The sequence below is a fragment of the Lepisosteus oculatus genome, chromosome 12 (genome assembly GCF_040954835.1).
Source record: "Lepisosteus oculatus isolate fLepOcu1 chromosome 12, fLepOcu1.hap2, whole genome shotgun sequence".
Lineage (NCBI taxonomy): Eukaryota > Metazoa > Chordata > Actinopteri > Semionotiformes > Lepisosteidae > Lepisosteus > Lepisosteus oculatus.
Genome location: NC_090707.1, coordinates 9058443 through 9075973, shown reverse-complemented (window position 1 = coordinate 9075973; position 17531 = coordinate 9058443). Strand labels below are relative to the sequence as shown.

General features: G+C 41.3%; 1 protein-coding gene across 2 annotated transcripts in view; it reads left to right on the top strand.

The window, feature by feature from the left end:
• cps1 (carbamoyl-phosphate synthase 1, mitochondrial) overlaps window positions 1–17531 on the top strand; it is a 61218-nt gene that overhangs the window by 39910 nt on the left and 3777 nt on the right. The window contains exons 29-36 of one of the 2 annotated variants that reach the window (XM_015358273.2): window positions 289–366; window positions 3984–4091; window positions 5545–5634; window positions 6155–6325; window positions 9884–9958; window positions 11315–11413; window positions 16151–16210; window positions 17390–17523. In XM_015358273.2, the coding sequence (XP_015213759.2) occupies window positions 289–366; window positions 3984–4091; window positions 5545–5634; window positions 6155–6325; window positions 9884–9958; window positions 11315–11413; window positions 16151–16210; window positions 17390–17523 (815 nt within the window). The remainder of the gene's footprint in view (window positions 1–288; window positions 367–3983; window positions 4092–5544; window positions 5635–6154; window positions 6326–9883; window positions 9959–11314; window positions 11414–16150; window positions 16211–17389; window positions 17524–17531) is intronic. The other variant, XM_015358274.2, reaches the window with a different exon arrangement.

Sequence of the window (17531 nt, the reverse complement as noted above, 5' to 3'; positions counted from 1 at the left end):
GCAGTCCCACAACAGCATCACTACTTTGCAGAATTCGGTTAGTGACAAGACCCAAACTCAAGGGGAACAGGTTTTCTGATTAAGCCACCCATGAATCCCTCATGATTTCAAACCGTACAGTATGTTAAAGGCCCTTTGTTTCAGCCAACTTTGCTGTGTTACAGGGATAAAAGCCTCCTTCCTGTTTGTGCTGTAAAGTGGTCTCCCTGGTTTGCTTTCTGTGGGATGCTGTACGTCACAATGCAGTAAGTATGCCTCAACCACTTTCTGCTTTTTTTTTTGCTGCAGGAACACCCAGTTGTCATCACCAAGTTCATTGAGGGAGCCAGGGAAATAGAAATGGATGCAGTGGCAAGGAATGGGAAGGTGAGTAACTGGATTTGACCAGTTACTGTCCATATCATAGCAGGATGGATCAAATGCAAGTGAATTTACAAAGGGCGAGAGTGCAAGTCTAAGTTTAATAGGGAAGGTGAGTGATCTCCACTGTATGCAGTAGCATGAAACCCTTTTTAACTTGTAGAACAGTGCTGCTGTAAATTGCAGCTGTGATCTCTCCCATTTCTAATTTTATTTTCTGTTTCATGCACCCGATTGGTTTTTACAGCTTTCTTCCCCCAAGGGCAATCTTTGATATGGAGAGAGCAGTGACGCACAGTAGCTTGTGGTCAGTCTGTAAGTTATGCATGTGTATTTCTGAAGCATAAATAGCATGGTGACCTGGCATTAACGTGGGATTTTGTAAGTTTTGAGGAGGAGCACCCTCAAAAAATAAAAATCTAAATGTCATTTTTATAGATATTTTCTGCATATGTACTTGGCTTTCTTTAAAGTAGGATTTTAATATTTCAAGAAGATGCTTTTCCTGGGAGGTTTCTGAATATAGATATGGGATAAGGCTAAATAAAAAAGAGAGAATATTATTTTACATCAGCAATCATCCCACATTACTGTCATACATCAAGTTGAGCCTTAATGCTTTAGTGACCTATGGGATGCAGTTGTGTCCACTATATTATGTCACTTCAGGACTTGACTTTTCAGAAATGCTGCTGTCTTTGGTCCAGCCAGTTTGAATTTCAGCTTCAGACTGGCTGGCTTGGGGGTAGTCTTCCCATTTCAGTCAATCATGGCCGCTGGGTGTCCATGTTAAAGTTCATCTTGTTCCACACAGCTCAGTTTCCTTGAGCCAGTCCTCAGATCCTCTTGATCTTCTTTCAAGTGGTGGGTTAAAGCGAAAAGGGAGATCGTTCCTAGTCCCTGTCCTAGTAAATCACCAAACCCTTTCCTGATAGATTCTTCAACATCGATTTACACAACTGTTTCTCCGCCTTTTGCTTATGGCAGCAAAAGAAAAAAAAAAACTCAGCTGTGTCCTAAACTATATATTGATAATTGTGAGGAAGATTTGGGTTAAGATCAGTTTATAACATTAAGCAGTTAAAGATGATAAGCTGCTAAGTGCTTGAAGTGCTGTTATGTGTAATTGCTGAAGGAGTTTAATGATGCGGAGGAAAATTAGCAAGAGCTTGCTGTTGCTAGTGAGTGAGAGGTTTGGTGGGTCCTGCTTCATCAGAACAGAAAGCCTCCTCCATATTTGCAGCACTCTTGCAGGAAGTGGAGGCTAACCTGCCCTCATAGTCGCTCTGCTCACCAGCTGTGTCACGGAGACATGTCATGACAACCTTGAAATAGAGGCTGAATGTCTGAAGGCAGTAAACACAGTAAATGCACTATCTTTATTTGGGCCTAGGTACCATTCAGGGTGGGTCTCTGTAGCTGTGTGCCCAGTCATCACCTCTGTGAGCAGTAGCATAGCAACCCTTGGCATTCACAGCCCATAACTCTTGGTTTCCCAGCTCTGTGTTCTAAATTGGGCTACTTTTGCTGACCTGTAGCTGTTTTTTTTTCTACCCTCCTGTAGCTTTTCTGTTCTGACATTGTTTTGCAAAGTCCCTGTGTCCTGTTTTAAAATCTTAACCATTTAACCTGCCCGAGCAGTACATCTCCATACTCAGCAGAGGGCAAGAGCTCTTTACGAGCTAACCCAATGGCAAATTAACTACTGCTTCAACTCTCTTGGTCTGGAGAGTCCAGAATTGTAACCACTGCATGACACTGCTGCCCTTCATAGTCAACTTACAAATATTGCAGATGGTCATGAGTTCCAGTGCTGCAGGTAGACTCTTAAGGACATGATTAAGTGGAAAGGGCAAAACACAGAAGAAATGCAGCGTAGCCATTTTAATTTATTTAATTTTTAATTTAAAAGCCTAAGTTTTTATATACAGTAGGAGTATGTTGCAGAAGGATCCCATGCAGAGTGCTGACGATTGTTGACATCCTTTATGAGGCTAGCTGATCTCTAAACACTGCAGGGGAGCCCAAGACACCCTCGCCTCCTAGCCCCCAGACCAGGAAGATAGATCCTTTTAACCCAGGCCATCTCCATCTTACCCTATCTTGGTGAATGCCTGGAGAACCACTGTCGAGTAGAGTCCACTGTCACAAGTCCTTTGGTGGTTTTTAGTGGTTTCTTGGAAAGTTCACAGGGTGTGTGTGCTTGCCAGTGTAAAAACTCCAAATGAAATACATTGCAAGAAATCACAGAACAAAAGTGTCCCACCTCTCATGCCTTAGTAATTGATCTGATCTGGAAAAGCAAACTGTTGAAAGCTGGACCTGGCTTTTTAATCTTGTCTACAAACGAGACACGCCACAGTTCCTCTGTGGATCCATTGTGACACCCCGGAAGGAAGTTCCATAGCCAAAATACCCACTTTTCAGAGTGGAGTTAGCCTCTACGTGTTCCTTTGCAGCCCACAGGCATGTGTAGCTCCTCACTTCAAGAGGATGTGATACATAATAACGATCATAATAGTAATAATTTTTATTGATGAATAAACGGGCACCAGTATTTGGTAACTTACATTATTTGTTAACTGAATCCAGCTTCATGAGATAAGTATTACATCTTTATATTCGAATGTCCCCTGGATTTTGTTGTACAATGCTTTTTAGCCTGGGGTGGGAAGGGGAAAGGTTCTTTAACACGCTGTAGAGGAGTCAGGCCCCAGCTTCCCCACCTTGGGGAGTTCCGCGCACTTCAGAGTCTGTGACACTTGGCAGTTAGCTGATAATGTTAATTGCTGATGTGTATATGAGCTCCGTGCAGCACCACACACACAGTCTCTGCTGCTCTCCCTCTTGCCTGTTCTGTCCTGAGCATTGACAGAATGCCAAACAAAATGCATTATTCAAGTCAGACTGTGAAAGCAATCTGGGAACACTTCATGTGCCTTTTCCATATTAATTATAGTGTTCATTTGAAGTGTGTTAATGAACGTTGCAGTTATTGAGTGTTTAGAGGCTCTAATGATATTGCAGTTCATAAAATTCTGCTGGTTTCCCCAGAGAAGAAAATGGTATTTGGGAAAAAAGAAAAGATGGCATTCAGGCCTTTGGAATAAATTGTTTTTGTAACTGCAAAGAGAGTGAAGATATTTACAAATAAAAATCCTAGTAATCCATTTGTTGATTCATTTGTAATTTCCTCTGTAATAGGCCGACTCGGAAATTATTGCGCAATTTAGCAGCGATTGCAGCTAAAAGATGATGTTTTTCGGCGCCATGACAGATAACGTCATGTTAAATTCCCTTTCCTTCCCATTCTTGTTTTCTGCTGAAGAGGATCTGGCTGGATTTTTGTCATGAGATTTGAGAGGTCTTTTACCCCGCAGTGTTCTGTTGGCAGCATGCATTACTTAAGAAGAATATTTTTTTAATTGCAAACTACACAGCTAAGAGGAATTAAAAAAAAAACAGCAGCACTAAAGGAGCTTTTCAGAAGTGAACTTTCATTTATAGAAGCCCGTGTTTTCATCGCGAGCCGAGGAATCGCTTCGCTCCCCGCGCTCCGGTTCTCCCGGGTGGTCCTGCTGTGTTTCACCCTGCGGACGCCTCTGTGTGTGTGCCCGCCGCAGGTCCTCGTCCACGCCATCACGGAGCACGTGGAGGACGCGGGCGTGCACTCGGGAGACGCCACTCTCATGCTGCCCACACAGACCATCAGCCAGGGGGCGCTGGAGAAGGTCAGAGCACCGGGGCATTCCGGAATACCCCGCGCCAACATTCCGCGGCTCCTCCGCCTCTTTCGCCTCTGCGTAACGAGAGGTTTCCGCCAGACAAATTAGAACACACGGGCTAAAGATATAAACCTGCTCATGGTGAAATCCACAAAAAAAGACCTGGTTTGTGCCAGGTTTGAGAATCAAAAAAATCGATAAGAATCGGCAGCTCACGCAGAAGCTACTATTCCTTTTTGGACACTTTGGCAGGTGGTTTAAATCCACAGCAAGACGCTCTCAAAATGGCAGCCAAGAAAATCCTTAATGCTTTGACTAAAAACAGAGCAGCCACTCCTGTCTCGTGTAATAGTGGCAAATGAGCTGATACTTGTATTCCTGTAATCTAGGAGAGTTTGAGGAGTTGTGCTCTTTCAGATTGCTTTTGTAGGCATTACAGAGATGGAAAACTATATACTAGCCCATTCATTGATAAGTTTAAAATGAATACAGGTTGATGGTACAAGACTTTTTAAAAGTGAAGTTACTGTGTTGTGGTGTAATTGTGGCCTCTGACATCTCTCTAGTAGGCTGAGAGAACAGTGTGCTAATTTCAATGGAAGGAAGGTAACCATCCCATATTTGGAAGTTTATATACTGGTCCATACTGTTCACCTGTGGCACAGGCTCTTCTAAGAGCAGCATGCAACCGGCAGAGCACCACCAGGACCGGCTCTCTCTGATTTGAACAAAACAGTGCCAACTGGGGCTGCCAGACACCTGCCTCTTGCTGTGACATGTAATGAAAGATACAACTTTCTTCCAATTGGGGCCTGTTTTCCTGTAAAGCAACTGTGGGGCCTGTAGCATGTAGCATTGCAAGTGGCTTTGTGGACATGTAGCTATAATCAAAAGGGAGGATATAACATACAAAAAATGATATATTTTTTTTAAATGTTAAAAAGGCATGTCTTGTTGCCTTTAGAGTTTTTTTCTTTATTGTTGAATTAAATGGGAAATTAACACCAGTAAGAATTTGAGGTTTCATTCAACAATGATGGCAACTTTTTTCAGTGTTGATTCAGAATTCCTCATCCTTCCCCTCTCAAAGTTCTTCGATCCGTCTTGTGTTTGTTTCTCCAGTATTAAAATCAAGACATTCCCACATTGGGACACCTAGTATCCTCCGGAATTTTCTTCAGAAACACAGGAAGGGGGAAAGTATTGTCTGAGTGTCTCTAGTTCTCTACGGAAGGAGATAATTTTACTGTAACACCTGGCCTACTAAAAATGGTGTGGGGGACATAGTAAGGAATTGTATTCCAGTGTCCTTTAAACAGATGAAACATGAATGTTTATAATATGAGAGTGCAAACCTTTTGAGAAGGATACTTCAAAGATCTAAAAAAGTGTTAAGTGAAAAAAATTAAAGCAGTTATACAGTCTTTAGTGAGTAAGACGTTATTTTTTTCCACCACAGGTAAAGAGCACAACTCGGAAAATCGCCATGGCATTTGATATTTCCGGACCATTCAACACACAGTTTCTCGTGAAAGGGAATGATGTCATGGTATAAAATTTTAATTTTAACTTACTATTCTATGCAGTTGTGTGGTTTTGAGATTTCTGAAAAAAAATTCTCAATCCCCTATTAACTGATGACGTCAGTAGCATCAGACTTCTTTATTGAGCTTTGACCCTGTTTTGCTTTGTTTGGGATCCTGTGCTTGGGAGTTCGGTCTGGGTTATGGGAATGTTTAAAAATGGCTTTTGTAGCAGTTAAGAAGTATTTTTTTTCGTTTTTAGAAGCCAGGATGCTTATCATTGTTGTTATTGACCAAGCTCTGAGATAGATAACTGAACAAAGAGACTGTTAACCTTGACTATCCACCGTAACTGCAGCTTACTTCCTACCTATTGCTGTCGGGTGACATAAGAGACGTTATAAACCAGAGGCCGCTATTCAACCCATTAAGCCGGTTTTGTAGTTAGTTGCTCTGAGGATCTCTTCCAGCTGAAGGTAGCATTTTCATCAAAGAAGTGCCCCCTGTAACCCAGCTGTGCCACTTCTTGCTGCCCCTTGTGTCCAGGTCATCGAGTGCAATCTGCGTGCCTCCCGCTCCTTCCCCTTTGTCTCCAAGACCATCGGAGTTGACTTCATCGACATCGCCACCCGGGTCATGATCGGGGAGCACATCGACGAGTCCCGTCTGCCGTCCTTCGAAAACCCCCTCATCCCCATGGACTACGTGGGCATCAAGGTCTGTGAAACAGAGGGAGTGAGGCTGTGTTGGCCCTTTTCCACAGCAGAGTCTTTGTGACATTTGGGTCTCTTTCCCTTTGTGTTTAAGGGGGGCTTTGAAGAAGATGAAATGACTGCTGCACTGTAAAACACAGCGAAATATGCTTCGGTTTTCATATGCACATATGCAACCGTTTTTTATTCCATTTCATCTATGGTTACTCTCTTACGATCGCCGTGGTTATCAGTTAACTATCTGCTTTCATTTTAATATGTTGTTAATTTATACTGACAGTAATTAGTTCTGCGTAGTGACTAATAAACAGCATCTTGCTTGTTCTGCCAGAGACCACAGCAAATTCTCAACCACACCGGTTCACCTAGGCCAGCTCCAAGTCCACTGAGGTGGGATTTAGTTGTTTTTTTAACTTGAGGGAAGGCTCTTAAGTTAAATACTGGTAAGAAGAAACTGCCTTTATCCTATTGAAGTGCAACCAGTACTGTGGGCTGTTTGTAAAACCCAAACTATTTATTCCATGTCATGTGCTCCTTCTAAGCACAAAGGTTTGGCCATGTGTATGCCTTAGAGGCGATTGAAAGGGCACGTAAACAGGTCACTGAAGGTGGAACTGTTCTACCTGAAGGGTATCATTAATGCTTAATTTGTAAATCACAAGGTGCCAGAGCTCACTGTGAACGGGAGAGAGCAGATGTACAAGGGGCAATGGAGCTCTTAGCTGTGACATGTACTTAACATCAATGAAACAAACTTTCAATGTATCTTCCAGCTGCCAGTGATAATAAGGTGCCAAGATTTTTTTAATTAGTCTTTTAAATACCATAATCATATGCTACCAGACCTTCTCTATTTTTAATCATTTTAACTCTGATGGATACAGTGCATAGTGTTTCCAGATCTGACTGTGATCTCCCACTAGCCCACACTGTGCAGTATACTACAGTATATAGCCCATACTGTTGATAACAATATTGACAAAAATCTACTTTTCATTTGAAGGATAGAATTCTCACCTTTTATTATTTTCGTAAAACCATCATTTAAACTATTTTTTTTTTGTTCAAAAAAGGGTACAAGCAGGTGCACAATCAAGACACTTCTGTTAAGACTAGGAACCTCATTTGCTGTTAGCCAGACTTTTGAAGCACATTGTTCTGTCTTCTCAAATGTTTTTCTCCTCATTTCAAGAGGAAACTTTGGATTTTTTGAGCTGCTGCCCATATCATTAAGATGTCCTGGAATGTTTTGTGAAGCACGTGTGCATGACAGAGGAGGGGATACAGGTTTCCAGGGGATACTGAAGTGGAGACAACACCAGCACAGATTAATTAGGTTGGAGAGAATGGATATAAGGAAAGGCCGATATCCTCTTTGTTAGAAGAAAGGGGGGTTAAACTGAATTAAGTTAGAAAAATGTTATCATGCTGTTCATCTGAAGAGATATACAATCTTGTGCAGTTCCACTTTTTTCATGGTAATGGTGACTGTTAATCAACAGCCATTATTCTCTAGAGAAGGACAGGGTTATGATTGGTTTCTGGTCTGAATCATCTTATAAGATCTTATAAGTGCACAGTTATTTTTTCTTAATTATTTTTTCATTCATTTAAAAAGAAAATACGATTAATTCCCAGTAACCCTTTCCGCCCATTGCTGATGCTGTTCCTTTACTTAGTGCTGTGTTTGGTGACCTATGGACCATTTCATATTATTTTACCTGCCAGTAACCAGATGTGTGAAATAGATAGTCGAAGTCATGAGAATTGCGGGGGATTATACTTCTGAAGAAAAGGTGAAAATGGGGACTTGGGGACAGAGCTCAATACAATGTTGAACTATGGTGCGGTAATAATCATTCATGTCATGGCTAGCAGGCAGCTTCATATCCACTCGATAGCTGCTTGCGGGGTACGCATGACACCTTGAACATTTAAATAACAAAATGCTTTTTTTCAAGCCCTTTCCCGGTAATTACTGAAGGTTTATGCAGTACAAGACCAGGATACAAGAGACAGTCACCCAGGTGTAATCATGTTGGCTCATGATGCGTCATGTCTTGAATATAAAGTGTGCAGCCACTCACAGTGACTGGGATTTCAATATCTGGAACACGCATGTACATTTACAATAACGCAGGCCTCCCTCCCAGTCTCTCATCCCATCTCATCTTTTCTGCTGTATTCGCTGATCTGCCAGTGGCTGCCATATAAAGATTCCCAGATAACCCCAGCGAGTCCAGAGTTTTCCTTTTTTTGATCCTGGATGTAAGCAGACGTTTTGTCCCTCCTTTGCAAGTGCTTGCTGTGGCGTTTTGAAGTTTTGTCTTTGGGGTCTTGGGTTGGCTGAGCCATTAGAAGAGGGGCTCAGAGCACCAGCTGGTGTGCTGCCTGGCTACAGTGGGCCAGTGGCTCTGACACCTTTCATCAGCACTGATTCCATAAACACCCAATAAAGACACAAAATTATTTGCATGTTAACATATGTTTGCATCTCTTTGGGCATGCTGGTATAAACAAATTTAAATGCATGAATAAATTACATTTCAGTTTACGCATTTTCAGTTTAGATGGTTGCTCCCAATGGCTACTCCCTGATTAAACAGATAGCACTGCTTTCACCCAGTTACAGTGATTACCATTTTTTTCTTCTGCTGCTACCATTTCAGCAGAGACCTGTACTTCTCCTGTAACAAGTCCCAGCTGCACAGTTTTCCTTCATTGAAACCTATGTTTCTTTAGCATCATCTTTAAAACCACACTGCTTTTTTAGTCTGTTCACATTAAATTTACCGAAAGCAGAGTCCTAAGCCATAAAACTGCTTTAGGTACTGTAGATGCCATGTTCTTGGAAGGTACTGTAAGTTGCATGTGTTTTTATGGAGGAGGTTTCTATTGGTATTTAATGAGGATTCATAATTTATAAGTACTGGTAATAAAAGTATTTTTAAAATTGTGTACTTATTCACAGAGGGTACAAATTAGATTTAATTGTTGAAATGGCTGCTTAAATTGTTCAAATGAAGGGAAAAACATTCATTCTGTGTCATGAAAGCTGTACTTTGTTAACGTGAAAGCAGTTGCTTCTTGTAGTTTTTAGGTTTGTTGTTCCACTCGGTGCCACTGCAGATCAGTATCACGTGAAGATTGCTGTACGTTTTGCCATCAATCTACAAATTGATGTCATTTCCAGTTGCAGAGTAATCTGTTTCCAAATTTGTTTAGACTCCGCCGAAGAATACGGAAGTCAAAATGTTGGATGTCAGCTGCATTTCATTTTATATCTCAAAAGATTTCAAACCTCAGTATTAATTTGCATCAGAATCTCATGGAAGTAATTAATTCAGATGGAGTTTGAGATGAATAAAAGGCAATCCTCATTTGTGATTGCCTGTAAATGTTTTTTAACTGCCTCTAGGTGGCAGCATTGTCATAGACAAGCTGGGAACCAGCTCTACTGCACTACAGTGGACACAGCTACTGTACAGCCCCTTGTGTTGCCTAAAGTTCCGATCAAGTCGGCAAATAGACGATCACTAACGTTTTGGAATTCATTTCATAGGCTCCCATGTTCTCTTGGCCTCGCCTGAGGGACGCCGATCCCATCTTGCGTTGTGAAATGGCTTCAACTGGAGAGGTACATGTACAGTAGTTCTCCTTTTTCCTAGATCTTTTTCTTTTTCTTTTGCTTCCTCCTCGAAACATCGGATTAATCAAGACAGTCAGAAGACTGTTTAGCTCCTTTGGCCAGGGAGCAAATGCTAACAACCTCACAGCCAGTCCCTGAGTGGAGTTAATATGCTTCTTTCTCATTAAAAAGGGCTTTATTGCACAGCACATCCGCCTTGACTTGCCTCTCAGTCATGTAGCAATCCATGCTGATTGTTTCAAGCGAAACACCTGAATCCTCACCGGCTGGGAGAGCTAAGTATCTCTTAAGCATGACTGCAGAACTCAGGTTCCCCATACACTGTCCTGTGAATAACTGACTCTGTGAGGACGTGTTCTAAAAAAAACACCGAATAGCACAATATTAATGTTCAGAGTAGATTGCCCACCTGCTTCACTTGGCAAAACAATAACAATTGGAACTCATTTTCAGAACAGAGGCCCAGCAAAAGCCAATTATATAACATATTCTCTCAAGGCTTTGAAGTTCTAATGCTGTGTTTTTCTTGAGTTTGCTTGTTTCTAAGTGTGATCCTGTGCTCTCATTTGCTTCGAGGCTGCCTTGCTCACACAGTTTTACTCAAGGCAAAAATTAAATCGCATAAGATGTTACAAGTTATAGACCAAGCGCTTGGAAAGGAAGAAATGGGTATTTTGGTATCAGAGTTTTCTCCTCGTGACTTTCAGTATGTTTTGCTTTTTTTTAACATTATAACAACAGGCAATAACATTATACGAGGAAGAGAATAGTTATCCATCCATTGATTTTAACCTTTCTTTCCAATTTCGGCTCGTGCGGGAGCCAGGGCCTCTCCTGGCTTGCAGAGGGTACAAGGCCTGGTAGACCCTAGGGAAGGACGCCAGTCAATCTCAGGGCATACACACATTCAGTACTATATATACAGTACACACATTCACACAAGGGCCAGTTTTCCCAGGAGCCAATTAACTTACAGTACTTGTCTTTGGACTGTGGGAGGAAAGCAGAGCATCCGGGTTACAAAACATGCAAATATGGGGAGGAAGGCGACCTTGGGTTTGGAAAAGCGCTTTATAAATAAGTTATTATTATTAACATTCTGTACAGCCTCCACATAGAGAGCACTCCAGGCCCAGGGCTGAACCCAGGCCCCGTGCACGGCTAGGCAAGAATGCTATCCACTGCCCCACTGGGCCACCTGAGAATGGTTATTACCAAGGATATTCTAAATGTCCTGAAAATGATTTTTTTGTTGTTTTTAGGATGTTTCACTTGCATTGCTAAGGAAACAGGTAAATAGCTTAATCTGTCATGTCTCTAATCAGCTTGACCATATCTTTGTAGGTCGCCTGCTTTGGGCCAAACATTTACTCAGCATTCCTGAAAGCGATGCTGTCCACGGGCTTTAAACTACCTCAGAAAGGAATTCTCATTGGGATTCAGGTAAGGGAACTGAAACTGAAGCCACTGAGCCTTTTGAAAAGGTTTCTGTGACTGAAGTTGACAAGCAGGGGAGGGTCCACAGAGGAGCACGCCACCACCTTTGCTTGAGCTTGTGTGCATTGACTGGCTTTCTGAATTCGATCCTCAGCAGTTCAAGTGCAATTGCCCCTTCATTCTGTATTCGTAAGGAGAGAGATACAGTAAGGTGCTTCTGGCTCAATGAGATGCCTACAGGCCTGTGTGTGTGGTTTTGTTCAAGTGAGGAAGAGTGGAAATTGCATTCTGGGAGACTGGCGATGTTCAGTGTTAATTAACACAATAGTTTGGATCCAAAATGAATATTGTAAACACTGATCAAAAAAAGCTGCCAACTTCAGTGATATAAAGCAAGTGAGACTTTATTTCCCTTTACAGTTCTCAGTTTGACAGATTAACAAAATCTACGCACAAAGAAAAACATGCAGTGGGACTCCTACTGAAGCTTGCTAGGAGAATATTTTTGGTGGCATTTCTTAGCAGACACCCAAGCTCTCAGAATGGCATATTGTGAAATGCTGGAAGAGTCTTTGGCTTCATGGAAATGAGTGCAGTAAAAATAGACCTTCCTTATTTGGCAAGTAAGACATACAGTATGCTTCTTCCAACAGTCTGCACATTTCTCTTAATTTCAGAGTTGCTTCCAAATAAACTGTCTGCCTCCCAGAACAAAAAGAAAAACTTTAAAATAAAAAGAAACCTCTGTCACATATACTACCCTAGCCTTAGCTAGCTAGGCTTGGATGAATGATTTCAGGGTCTGGTGGTCTGACAGTGACCAGAGGAATTTCAGCTTGCAGTTCACCAAGGGCTCCTGTGACTGATAAGCTTGAACTGGCACCAGTGAAAGGGGCTATGCTTAGAGTTAACCCTGCGATGCAGCAAAACAAAATTTAAGATACCTAGTATTTTTACAGCTGGGGAAATAAAATTAATGCATTATTCTACAACTAAGAACGGATTGATATAATTTTCACATTTGCCTGACCTTCTGATATTGTGTTGTTGTGAGCACATTAGGTAAATGTGTAAAAGTGCATGTTTGATACACGTCTTAGCAGAGAGGCGCAGTTTGTATACTGTGTGTAGTATTAACTGTAGTAATGTTTTTGTGTGTGTGTAGTTGTACTGTGCAGAACAAACTGTCATGCTCTCTGCCACTGGCTGCTCCTCTCCAGTGCATCCATCCCCAGCTTGCTCTTGCAATCTGCTTTTAAATCTTTTGAAGCCCAGATGGAAGTTGACAGTAGTTATTTCTCATCATGGAGAGGCTGTTTTATGTGTCACAAGCGCTCAATACTTGTTTGATAGAAGTATATAGCACCGTTATGAAACGCAACACCCCCAGAAGGCAGAGCAGTTAGCTATTTGGGAACCTGCCAATATTGTCATGTTTTATACTCATCCTTTCTGCTCGGGAAAGTAATGGCAGCAACAGCTTCATAACCGCTGCTGCTGCGGAGGCGCTTTTGAAGCCCCGCGCAGGAAGAAGCTAATGCAGGGAAAGAGGAGGAGCGGTTGTGCACCTGTGACTCTGCGAACAACCAGACAGCCTGAGCCTTACAGCGACCCCTGTGACGGTCCTGTTACAACCATTATGTCTCACTGTATCCATGCTGGTGAATTTGTCAAAATGTTAATTTAAAAAAGATGTGTCCCCCCACTGTAATTTTATTTAAGATCCGACTGTTGTTTTTATCCAAAGTGACTTACATTTGCAGAAGCTGTTTACTCACCTCATGTGCGATTGCCTCAAGAGTCCAACAGCAGGGTCTCACCTGGGTTTGAACACCCAGCGTTCCAAACCTTCCAGTTACGAGCCCAAAACCTCGGCTGCTTGGTTATTTACCATTTGCTTTCTTTCCCTGCCTGGAAATGGCAGAAGCTCGAATCAGGGCGGGGAGGCAGCTGTCACTGACAACAAGCTCACAGGCGCTGTGAGCCCCGGGAGTCCCTCTGCACAGCTGGCCAGGAAGCTCAGGCCAGCTCGAGAAACCTCCAATCCTCCAATCTCAAACCGCCTAGGCAGAAGTTTAACCTGTGCAGTTAAAATTCCATTACAATATTATAAATATACAAGTTAATTCTCTTTGCTTTCATATAGTATATTTTCTGTACAGGTCCAATGGATTGCTTCTAAACCTTGTGAATTAATAGTGCTTGTAGCTATCTATCTATTATTATTATTATTATTATTATTATTATTATTATTATTATTATTATTATTATTATTATATGCCTTAGTTATTTTGTATCTTTTGTTTGATATTATGTCTTTCATGTGAAAAGTGTTTTTACTGTTCGGAAACTATTGTTCGGGAGTATGTTTAAAACTGAGAATGGGAGTCACTTTTTTAAACAAAGCGTGGTAGAAGAATGGAACGCGCTACCCAGCCATGTGGTTGAAGCCGATACCCTAGGTTCTTTCGAGAGACAGCTGGATGAGGTCCTGAGTAAATTAATTCTTACCCAATAGGCTAGATGGGCAGAATGGCCTAATCTGTTTTGTTGTTGATAACAGGTTGTATATTTAATCAGATAACAAAAATCTATGTGGTGCAGCCTGGGGGTCAAGTGTGCAGATAAAGTTGAAATGTATTTTAGATGCAAAGGAACAAGTAACAGGTTTATTCCATGCTGAAAAAAGAAGAAAGGAAACGCAACGTTTCAGCTGTGGAGCCTTCTTCTGGTACACCCTGTTGTGTTGTGTTGTGTTTCCTTTCTTCTCTTTTCAACATGGAATAAACCTTTGACTTGTTCCCTTGAAGCCTACGCATGCTGACGCAGCTCCCTACTTGATGTATTTTGGATGTTTCTTTTCTACATTGCACCATGTTAAAAACAGTTTGGATGTGTTTTTACTTCACTGTCACCTGTACTTGCTTCAGCAATATGTATACCGTTGGGCTCAATGTGCTCTACAAAGCAAGGGAAACACTTTGAAACCCTTGAAAGCGTATGAAACTGTTAATTCTTAATTAGCTCTCTTGGACAATGTTTGAAGTTCCATACCTTGACAAAGTTGGTTCCATACCTTTATTGGCTGAAGCATCTCTGGACCTACAGTAATAACAATGTAATAACATAATTAAGTACATAATAATGCAACACATCCAGTTTTTATCAGCAGTCACTGTCTTTAAATAGGAGTTTACTGTACAATACTGCTATGTGTAGTGTGGTATGATACAGCCTCATTCTTCTTTAGTGGTGCTTTAAAAGTAAAGAGTGGAAATAAGTGTTTGACGCTATGAATGTGAGTGTTGGCTTCATGCTACTGGTTCTAAAGAAGGTAATTTATGTATAGTAATTACAGTAATCGGAGATTACAATGTGCTCGGCAATGCCAGATATTTCTGTACAGTTCAATGTCTAAATGAGTTTGCTCTGATTTTTTTTTTTTGATGGCTGCGAAGTTTAAAATCTCATTAAATATTTCTAGTATTTTGTTTTGATACATTTAATCTATATATAATCTACTAGATCTTTTGACACATCCGTGATATTGGGATACTCTAGGGACGAGCCGAGCTGGAAAGAACGATTGCTGATGGTTTTATCTCAAAGAAATCTCTCAGAAATACAGCTGAGCTGGCTGCGTTTCAGAAGAAGGAGACGGAAAGTGAAGGCTGATTCATCGACAGTGGCGTACACCGCTCTGGTAGTGGTAGCGAGAGTGGGAGCAGTGTAGTTCATTACCTTTTTGATAAATCGACTGTTGCGATTGCTGCGCGCCACACAGCGGTCTGACTCTCCCATTAGTTCCCTGGGTGTCTGTCAGTGCAGGGGCTCCAGTTTGAAAAACAGCAAGAGGCTGTTGTTGAAGTTGCCTCTGAGCCTCATGTATAAATTATTGGTTTGTGACGGCAAGGCTGGAGTGAAAGGGCAGAGGCTGTGTGTGCATCGGCCGCAGCCTGGGCCAAATACCCAAGGGGGAGTTTTAATGAGTTTACTACAGGGATGAATGAGTCCAACCTTGCGGAACCACCTCTGTCCAATCACGGCTTCAGGTGCCTACCAGTTCTGTACCTTTTTATTGTTATTTTTTTCTTTTTCTTTGTGACTCAAATGCACATGGCCTGCCATTTCATGAGCCACAGCACTGCCAGCAACTGTGCATATTTAAAAAAGTATCTTCAGTAAAGAGCCTTACGGGTAACAAGTACCGCCTGTGCAGCCTCACATTTTCAAAATTACAACACGTCTATCGTTGTATATTCAGATCGCAAAATGTAAATCTTGAACCTCTGTAAACTAGTAGGCATAGATTAAGCAAAGACAAGAGAATTTAGAACTCTGAAAGATGAAAAAGAGTGTTTTCTTAGTGGCTGTCTCAATGAGATGATAACCAAATGATATGATTAGCAAGGCAACTTCCAAATTACAGTTGGAATGAACTTCTAATTGAAATTCTAATTGAATCCCAATTCTGGATGGATCCTATTAGCCAGGATCGGATTTTGAGTCCATTGTTTTGTTATCTTGAGAAGCTACCACTAAGATCTAGGTGTTGGAAATTGTGTGGCAATTTATTTTATTTGATTTATTTCAGTTTATTTTCTTTTTTAATTTTTATTAACAAAAGAGTCTTGTTAAACACTTGTGTGGTTTTCTAAGTGTCACAGTATCAAACTTAATTATACGGTATGTACTGTATCCTTCTGTTTTAATCTCACTTTAAATGTTTTGGTTTTTTTCCAGCATTCATTCCGACCAAAGTTCTTAGCCACAGCATATCAGCTCAATGAAGAAGGGTTTAAGGTCAGTTTGCTCCTTGGATGGATCCATTTTCTAAACCACTTTATCCAATACAGGGTCACAGGGGACACTGGAGACTAATGTGAGAAGCAACAGGCGCAAGGTGGGATACACCCTGGATGAGATGCCACTCCATCGCAGGGCATGTCCCTTCATAACATACTTAATTCTTTTCAAACGATAAAAACATTACACTTATGACAGGACAAGAAGGATTAGGTGCATACTGTTTATTCTGTAAAACCTACAAAAACTGCAACTAAACATGCTATTTTAAGTGTATAGATTCCAGTACTAGGAAATTCGATCACTAGGAAAACGTACTGAGGGACAGAATAAATCTTTTGAACAAATCTAACGACAGTGGATCATTTGAAAGGTTTTGTTTTCTTCAACATGAGGCATTGAAAGGACCAGTTTACAGGTCTGATGTGAGTTTTGCATTGCTTTCAGCAATGCGCAACCCTGCCACTTGCTGGGAGTTTAGGACTTGAACTTTCCCTTTTGGGAAGTGTTAACTTCCAGTATACTGTTCATACATCATACATCATCCCATCAGACTTTGTGTGTAGATTGTCACCACATCATTCTTCTTTTTCTGAATAAATCGACTTTACAATGAAAGTTGAGGGGGGGTGACAAGTTCAGAGGGCATCAGCTGTCTCAAACCATAATCATCTGATATTGTTTCCTAAATTAAAAAAACAAACTAAATTCAATACATTAGCCCCCTTTACTCTTGTGCAATCGTCTTTTTGCACCCCAGCTCCACCCCATCTCCACCTTTGCAGCTGTCCCTTGGTCACTCCGAACTCTGCATGGGGCCCCATCCTCCTTGCATTGTGACTGAAACACTCAAAAATGTTTTCAAGACACTTAATTCTTGAGTGTTGCCATTCCTTTGCATTGTATGATGATGTTACTGTATTCTTCTACATGCTTTCAATATTTTCCTAATAAAATCTGTATTTCAGTCTAGGTGATTTTTTCTTTATTGGTTTGTGACACTTAGGTACTGTATATGAAGTACAGTTAATGGTCTGACTACATACATGTATTGTATATATATATTGGTGAAAACTTACAATAGCTGTGTCATCATTGTACAGTAGATCTTTACCACTCAGGGTACAGAGACTGTAAGTTTATATAAAATACAAAAAACATACTAATAACTTTCAGGCTCTGTGTTCCCAGCTCTATGCTACTGAGGGCACTTCAGTCTGGCTCAATGCTAATGATGTTCCCTCCACTCCGGTGGCTTGGCCATGTGAGACAAGTGATGACGTGAACCCTGCCCTGCCCAGCATTAACAGGTACAGTA